Raw genomic sequence first — 8,921 nt, 5'->3', positions numbered from 1 at the left:
CAGGGTGAATGTAGACTTTTATTACGGCTCTATGGGGCTCGATGGCTGACGCTGGAGCACTGCGCCGACACATTGCTGGAGGAGAGGCTCCTTGCACACGGAGGGGATGTCTTGCAGGGCGGTCTGAAGTACAAGAAGATTGGCAGACGTGAGAAGAAACGACACACGCACACTGCACCCCCTAAGAGCGTGATAATTACCCAACAAATCCCTGCAGTCCATTACTCCCAGTGGCCTCAGATCACCGCTGCGACCAGTGATTAGCTGCAGCAGTCATGTGCACTTACAGTAACGAACAACCCCCTTTAGGTAAATGACGATCTGCTTCCATACTTTACTCACTTTGACCAGTCCTTGGGAGCAGTGGTCTAGAAGCAGCAGGCACTTGGTGGCCCCATTGAGTAAAGCTTCGGTCACGGGCACAGAATTCGCATTGGTCTCAGAAGAAAGCTCATAGATCAACTTTAGAAGGGCTTTTAGGAGGAGAGGAAGCCAAGGAGGGATCCTAGGAAAAAGAACGACCATTAGTCCCGTGTGCTAGGGCAAATGTGGAGAGATGGTCGGACATCAAGGCCCCAAAACTGCCACCGGTAACGTGAAGAGCCCTATGGTTACACTTATCCCAAAGGAAGGGGCCACAATTATTTAACACCTAGTCGCACATGTACATCCTGGCCAGGGTGTGCGGGGATGGAGCAGGCTAAGTAGCGGTGCCCACCCATATAGGTCCGATACCGGCGGTATTACACAGCCATCATCTGCCGTAACAGCGCTAGCCTCAATCACTGACAGCAGCAATTAAACATTACAATCATTGGGGAAAAAAAGAGATTGCAATGGCAGCTGAAGGCCCCCGTTGCCGCCATCTTGGTACTCCTCTGAAGCTCGGCTGTAGGCTGAGCAGCAATGGAGGCTGCAATTTATACTATAGCATAGGCAATCAAACAATCACAGGTTCAAGCCACAGAGAGAAACTAAAAAAAAAAGTGAAAAAATAAAATTTAAAATCACACCGGTTTTTTTTGTTTAGATAAAGGAAAAACAAACAATTGATATTGCTGCATACATAAAACTCCGTTCTATCAAAGTCTACAGTTATTTAAGCTATATAAACCATACGATGTAATCCCTAAAAAAATTAAATTAAAAACACGTTACCGGGTTCATTTTTACAGCATAATGTACAGCGTAAAACCGAAAAAAAAAAAAAAACTGTGGTAAAAACTGCACTTACTCATAAGGTAACTAAAACTAAACTAAAAAGTTATGGCTCACAAAAGAAAGGGAGTAAAAAAAAAAAAAAAGCAAAAACTGGACACTAAAGGTACCTTCACACAACGATTTCGTTAACAATATCGTTGCTTTTTGTGACGTAGCAACGATATCGCTAATGAAATCGTTATATGTGACAGCGACCAACGATCAGGCCCCTGCTGGGAGATTGTTGGTTGCTGGGAATGATCAGGACCTTTTTTTGGTCGCTGATCACCCGCTGTCATCGCTGGATCGGCGTGTGTGACGCCGATCCAGCGATGTGTTCACTGGTAACCAGGGTAAATATCGGGTTACTAAGCGCAGGGCCGCGCTTAGTAACCCGATGTTTACCCTGGTTACCATTGTAAAAGCTAAAAAACAAACAGTACACACTTACATTCCGGTGTCTGTCATGTCCCCCGGCATCAGCTTCCCGCACCAACTGTCAGCGCCGGCCGGCCGTAAAGCAGAGCACAGCGGTGACGTCACCGCTCTGCTTTACGGCCAGCGCTGACACAGTGCAGGGAAGCTGACGCCGGGGGACGCGACAGACACCGGAATGTAAGTGTGTACTGTTTTTTTTTTTACATTTACAATGGTAACCAGTGTAAATATCGGGTTACTAAGCGCGGCCCTGTTTACCCTGGTTACCCGGAGACTTCGGCATCGTTGGTCGCTGGAGAGCTGTCTGTGTGACAGCTCTCCAGCGACCACACAACGACCTAAACAGTGACGCTGCAGCAATCGGCATCGTTGTCTATATCGCTGCAGCGTCGCTAAATGTGACGGTACCTTAAGAGATACAGGTCCCCATTCACAAGACGACCAAACCCACCGATTATCATCGGGACAGGCCAACAGCCTGATGTGTGGGGGTCTGGCAGATCTGATATCGGATTGTTGATCCTTTTGTTCTCTGAGCGATAAGCTGCTGCCAGAAGATAATAGTTTGTTAATTAGTCACGACTAGTCCGGCCGAGTAGTCCTTTCCCCTGGACTAGTCCACTAATCCGTCCGCTCAGGGTGAGTGACAGCCTCACTGTGTCCAATGGCCATCTTGCATAACTGAGCAGATTGATGAGTATGTCAGTGACAGACATGATTACAGCACCCGAGGCCGGGACTGGTCTGGGGAATAGATGCCCCCGCCAGACTAAGAATATGAGTGGCGAACAATTTATTTTTGCTGTTTGGAGATTTCTCACACCAGTCATTACAATAAAATGCAGGAACACAGCTCTGTAGGATTCTGGCGTTAGTTTGGGCACCTAACACGTTCCCTAAAGGGTCCAACCAGAAAGGACGCCCCACCTCGGCCATGCGTATTTGATGGTTCCCTGTAAAGTCTCCAAGATGCTGAGACGGGCGGTTTCATCAGGACCATCGGAGACCTCCAGATACCCGACGATCACACGCAGCAGCCTCTTCATGTGACGGGCGATCCTAATGCCAAGCCTGCGTTGAATAACACAAATCAGTGGGGGGGCACAGGAGAATACAGCTGCCCGTACGAGGTTTTCCAGATCTCTGCTTGCAGTCACTTTGTGCACGCAGAGATCTTGAACTTGTGGCATTGGTACAGGTGGTATTGTGTAATCTTTTTACTCTGTATTTGTTACCCCTTTAATGGAGCATATGGGCCCCTCAGAGGGGTAATGTGCACCCCCGGCACATACAGCATGCAGCCCATACCTTTCCTGCAGGGCGGGCAGGCTGCGTGCATACAGTCTGCGCAGGGCTATCCTGTGCTCCATCTCCATGTGGGTCAGAAGCATCTGCATGATCTGGTCCGGGGGGTTTTCTCCGTCTTTGTGGAACGCGCCTACTGCCGGTGGTGGTTTATGGAGGACGGGAAAAATATCCAATAAGCAGGGCAGGACCACCTGATAGGGGGAAGAACCAGAAGGATTATTGGGTAATGGCAAGAGGTTGATCACAGCTCACCCGGCTACTGTAAGTATGGAGCGGTGGCGCCACGTGTAATACCAATAGGATGTGGCGGGTATCGAGCCCGTCCCCTACTCATCACCTGCTGCCCATATGTAGGAGAGCAAAGTCAATAATACCCGCTGATTACACAGGACCACCCAACTTATGTGTGTGGGGTCTCTGCAGACGGTACACGGAAAGGTAAAGGCACCAAACGTACCAATGTTGGTTGGGTGGGGGCCTATTCCTGACGGAAAACACGTGCACGATCTGCCGAGAACCATTCTGGCAACAATTATTAACAGCTTATAGCAAGATGACGCCATGCTGGGGTCATGATACGTGGAGTGGGCTCAGGAGCCACACTACCTCCACACGTGGTAGATGCCAGCCGTGTTACACAGCCTCAATCCAGGCCATCAAAACATTAATTCACACAAACAGTAGACACCATAAAGCGAAAAAAAAAAAAAATCAGACTGACAGAACTGCAATTTTTCCATGACCATACCTCCCAAAAAAAAAAAAAAAATTAGAATAAAGACTAATGATGAGCGAATATACTCGTTACTCGAGATTTCCCGAGCATGCTCGGGGGTCCTCCGAGAATTTTTTAGTGCTCGGAGATTTAGTTTTCATCGCCGCAGCTGAATGATTTACATCTGTTAGCCAGCATAAGTACATGTGGGGATTCCCTAGCAACCAGACAACCCCCACATGTACTTATGCTGGTTAATAGATGTAAATCATAAAGCTGAGGTGAGGAAAACTAAATCTCCGAGCACTAAAAAATACTCGGAGGACCCCCGAGCATGCTGGCGAAATCTCGAGTAACGAGTATATTCGCTCATCACTAATAAAAACCTAAAAAATTATTTCAATATAAAAACGTTGGTCCGTCTGAGTCTCACGGTTGGTGATGCCAAACTTTTGCAATTATTACATTATTTTGTATTTTTATTTTACTTTCTCGCCTCATTGGGGGACACAGATAACCGTGGGTGTATGCTGCTGCTAGGAGGCTGACACTATGCAAAAAAGGAAAAAGTAGCTCCTCCCCGGCAGTATACACCCTCTGACAGGCACCAAGTCTCTCTCTCTCTCTCCCCCTCTCTCTCCCTCTCCCTCTCCCTCTCTCTCCCTCTCCCTCCCTCTCTCTCCCTCTCTCTCCCTCTCTCTCCCTCTCTCTCCCTCTCTCTCCCTCTCTCTCTCTCCCTCTCTCTCCCTCTCTCTCCCTCTCTCTCTCTCTCCCTCTCTCTCCCTCTCTCTCCCTCTCTCTCCCTCTCTCTCCCTCTCTCTCCCTCTCTCTCCCTCCGTCCCTGAACTGAAAAGCTGGTGTTACAGTGCAAATCGCTACAGCGCACAAGCGACAACATGGCGATAGGTCTTAGGGGCGTGGACGCCTATGTCATCACTCTGCCCACGCCCCTTCATTGGCTGAAAAAAATGGCGCCAAGCGCGTCATACGAAACGCGACTTTGGCGCGAAAGTCGCGTACCGCATGGCCGACCCCACACAGGGATCGGGTCGGGTTTCATGAAACCCGACTTTGCCAAAAGTCGGCGACTTTTGAAAATGAACGATCCGTTTCACTCAACCCTACCCAGGACCTGTTAACATTTTTATTTTTTTCTGGATGAGGCCGTGCCCGCGGCGGTTTCTTTTCAGTGTCCTGAGCGGACCTTTTTATACCAAATTGGGGTACCATATTTTTGGATTGAAAGATGCACTTTCTTTCCCCCAAATTTGGGGGGAAAATGGGGATGCGTCTTATAATCTGAATGTAGCTTACCAAGGAGGGGTGGTGGTCTTAAGTGCGTCTTACAATCTCAAAGATATGGTACCCCAATTTAGTATAAAACAGTCAGCTCAGGACACCAAAGAAGCCCCCGCACCGCCCCATCCACAAAAAAAGAAATTTTACAGGTCTCGGAAAATGGAGACACGAAACTATTTTACTTTCCTCTTACAAACCTTAGAATTGTTATGCACATAAAACAAAACAAAAAAACACAAACACTGGCAGCCATGGACATGGCCCTCACCTCAATGACTTCAGCATCTGTAGTATAGAGGTGGTTCCGAAGCGCGTGGTACACAACCAGGGCCCGATTATACTGCCGCAGCTCTGCCGCCGGCTGTGGGGGGGAGATACAAGTATTAGAGGGGTCCGTACTATTCCCCCAACTGATGAATAATAATAATGTTATCTATAGTTCCATATGTACAACCACAGCAAAGAGGTGTGACCTCATGATGGAGGACGACTCTTGGAGAGGTCACAGCCCCACTTTTGAGGTCCTTAAGTGTAACCCTCCCAGACCAGTCATTCCTGGCATATCCTATCGATCTGCCTTCAATGCCAGTAATTGGAATACCCCTTTAAGTCATGGCGCCCATAAGCAGAAGACTGGACGTGCCCCCGCCGCGCGATCACTGAGAAGACGACGACCATGGTCTCACCACGTTCCTGATGATGTGGTGCAGGCATCGGATGCCCAACACCTTGTTCTCCGGCTTGTAATCGTCTGAGAAGAGGAGCGAGGGCGGCATCACCCTACTGAGGAAGTCGGAGAGCCACGGCCGAGGCACCCGAAACAGCATCCAGGAGAAGACGAGCTTGGCCTCCGGGTGCGACTCCCACGTGTCTCTGCAATAAAACAGACAATGGATTACTGATCCGGGGGCCAACGAGACTGTGGAGTGCTGCTGCACGGCTGTGCGAGGCTCTGTACTAAGGAGAGTCTGCCCTGCCTTGTGCACCAGCCCAATACTCTACCCACGTAGCCCCCCATATCAGAAATCACGCCACGGGCCGCCGGACTCTGTATGGGCAGAATCTCTCCTGTGCGGCCCCGGACTGTGTTAACTCCACACTGCCTTGTGCATGAGCTCCAAGGGGCCATGTGTGCCTCTGCCATCAGTGGACCTTATCTGTAAGGATGCCCAAAGTGTAAGTATCAGTAGTCGGGACGCGTCTGTGGTTGGGGGCAATTATCCATACAGGCAACTATAAGGGTGGGGCCACATGGATCAGTAGAGAATCATGTTGGCAAAGAATGCAAATAGTAGTACCAGGGCCCCCGGCAGATGCCTTGTGTGGCCCTAACCCCATGAGGCTGTACTGTAACTACGCCGGATTGGGCAGCGAGGCTGTACGGTAACTGGGCCGGAGGGGGCTGCGAGGCTGTGCGGTAACTAGGCCGGAGGGGGCAGCGAGGCTGTGCGATAACTAGGCCGGAGGGGGCAGCGAGGCTGTGCGCTAACTAGGCCGGAGGGGGCAGCGAGGCTGTACGCTAACTAGGCCGGAGGGGGCAGCGAGGCTGTACGCTAACTAGGCCGGAGGGGGCAGCGAGGCTGTACGCTAACTAGGCAGGAGGGGGCAGCGAGGCTGTACGCTAACTAGGCCGGAGGGGGCAGCGAGGCTGTGCGGTAACTAGGAGGGGGCAGCGAGGCTGTGCGGTAACTAGGCCGGAGGGGGCAGCGAGGCTGTGCAGTAACTAGGCCGGAGGGGGCAGCGAGGCTGTACGCTAACTAGGCCGGAGGGGGCAGCGAGGCTGTACGCTAACTAGGCAGGAGGGGGCAGCGAGGCTGTACGCTAACTAGGCCGGAGGGGGCAGCGAGGCTGTACGGTAACTAGGCCGGAGGGGGCAGCGAGGCTGTGCGGTAACTAGGCCGGAGGGGGCAGCGAGGCTGTGCAGTAACTAGGCCGGAGGGGGGCAGCGAGGCTGTACGCTAACTAGGCCGGAGGGGGCAGCGAGGCTGTGCGGTAACTAGGCCGGAGGGGGCAGCGAGGCTGTGCAGTAACTAGGCCGGAGGGGGCAGCGAGGCTGTACGCTAACTAGGCCGGAGGGGGCAGCGAGGCTGTGCAGTAACTAGGCCGGAGGGGGGCAGCGAGGCTGTACGCTAACTAGGCCGGAGGGGGCAGCGAGGCTGTGCAGTAACTAGGCCGGAGGGGGCAGCGAGGCTGTGCGGTAACTAGGCCGGAGGGGGCAGCGAGGCTGTGCAGTAACTAGGCCGGAGGGGGCAGCGAGGCTGTACGGTAACTAGGCCGGAGGGGGCAGCGAGGCTGTACGGTAACTAGGCCGGAGGGGGCAGCGAGGCTGTACGGTAACTAGGCCGGAGGGGGCAGCGAGGCTGTACGCTAACTAGGCCGGAGGGGGCAGCGAGGCTGTACGCTAACTAGGAGGGGGGCAGGGATACAGGACATATCAGTGCTGTGATATCCTAGCTCTTCCTTGCGTATCCTGCAGTCTCGCCCCGCACACAGTCCTCACTTGCGGAGTCGGGGTCCCAGCAGCCGCAGGGCCTCCCTGTAGGTGCTGTAGGGCTGCTCCGGGTGCCCCTCCAGCAGTGCAGACACTGACGCGCACCGTGACACCTCCAGGAGAGATCGCAGCAGCCGATTGGCCAGACGGCGGGACTGCGCGCTGCTCCACGGCGTGTCGTGAATATGGGCCCCGCAGAGGAGAAGCAGAGGAGCCGCGGCACAGCGCAGAACACACTGCGGGGCTATTATCTCTGACACCAGCTCCCCGCCACAGTCCACCATTGATTTAGGGGTCCCATCACTTTTAATACGGGCATCATCTGTCTTTTCTGCTAATGTAGGGGCTCCTCCACCAGACCCGGGCGATGCAGGGGCCACATGTTCCTCCTCCTGGTCATTTTGATCTAAGCGCACTCCATCCAATCCCCCCTCTGCGGATCTGGGCGTCCCTCCTCCTAGGAGCAGCCTGGAGCCGCCACATTTCCCGGCTTCCTCTGCGCTGTCCGCCTTCAGCTCTTGTTCCGCCTCTGCGGCGCTGAGGTGATGACCACGTGATGCTGCCACAGCCTCCAGGAGCAGTAGAGAGGCCCGGACCGCCGCGGCCGCTCTAGCCGGAACTTCTCTATTGTCACTTCCATCCTCGGGACCAGGTGCCGCCCAGGAAACTAAAGCCTGTATGAGCTCCGTGCAGCCGGCCGGGGTGCGGGGGAGAGCGGGAGCACGTCCGAGACAAGCACAGAGTCCGGCAAGCGCACGTGCCAGAGGAGGCTCAGCAGCAGCTGCCATGCCAACGCCGGAACTACACGACCAGCGGATACTGACTGGCGGCCATATTAACTTTTGGCAGCGCAGCCGGCGGCCATATTACCTCCTGGCAGCGCAGCCGGCGGCCATATTAACTCCTGGCAGCGCCGCCGGCGGACATATTAACTCCTGGTAGTGTTTCTGGCGGCCATATTAACTCCTGGTAGTGTTTCTGGCGGTCATGTTAACTCCTGGAAGCGCAGCCAGCGGACATATTAACTCCTGGTAGTGTTTCTGGCGGCCATATTACCTCCTGGCAGCGCAGCCGGCGGCCATATTAACTCCTGGCAGCGCAGCCAGCGGACATATTAACTCCTTGTAGTGCTTCTGGCGGCCATGTTAACTCCTGGCAGCACGCCAGGCGGCCATATTAATTTCTGGCCGTAATGGAGGAATGGCCTCACATGTGGGAAATGGCCTGAATTTAGGAAGACTGTGCTCATGGTGCGTCCGTCCGTGCTGCACAGGTGACTGACTTCCCATGTGGTTCCCCAAAATTATTATCCTGAAGTTTTGCTCATACTTTGCCTCTACACATCCTTACCGACATTAACGACGGAGCGTTCAGTTTTCGTTTTCTTCCTCCCGTTCTTCCAAAAGCCACAACTTGTTTCTATCTTTCATTCGACATGTGGCGCCTTGTGGTTTATTTTTTTTCCGTCAC

General features: G+C 53.1%; 1 protein-coding gene across 2 annotated transcripts; it reads right to left on the bottom strand.

The window, feature by feature from the left end:
- TTI2 (TELO2 interacting protein 2) lies at positions 1 to 8,287 on the bottom strand. 2 transcript variants are annotated; one of them, XM_069767007.1, is made up of 7 exons: positions 7,461 to 8,284; positions 5,647 to 5,833; positions 5,229 to 5,321; positions 2,947 to 3,137; positions 2,566 to 2,709; positions 343 to 505; positions 1 to 123 (listed from the first exon to the last, which is right to left on the bottom strand). In XM_069767007.1, the coding sequence occupies exons 1-7, from the start codon at positions 8,237 to 8,239 to the stop codon at positions 22 to 24; spliced, it is 1,659 nt and encodes a 552-aa protein (XP_069623108.1). In that variant the 5' UTR covers positions 8,240 to 8,284; the 3' UTR covers positions 1 to 21. The 2 variants fall into 2 exon arrangements, with proteins under 2 accessions (XP_069623108.1, XP_069623109.1); XM_069767008.1 differs by lacking the exon at positions 2,566 to 2,709 and having other exon boundaries at positions 7,461 to 8,287.
- Between the last annotated feature and the right edge of the window lie 634 nt (positions 8,288 to 8,921).

The sequence above is a fragment of the Ranitomeya imitator genome, chromosome 4 (assembly GCF_032444005.1).
Source record: "Ranitomeya imitator isolate aRanImi1 chromosome 4, aRanImi1.pri, whole genome shotgun sequence".
Classification (NCBI taxonomy): domain Eukaryota; kingdom Metazoa; phylum Chordata; class Amphibia; order Anura; family Dendrobatidae; genus Ranitomeya; species Ranitomeya imitator.
This window is presented reverse-complemented; position numbering and strand designations above follow the sequence as displayed.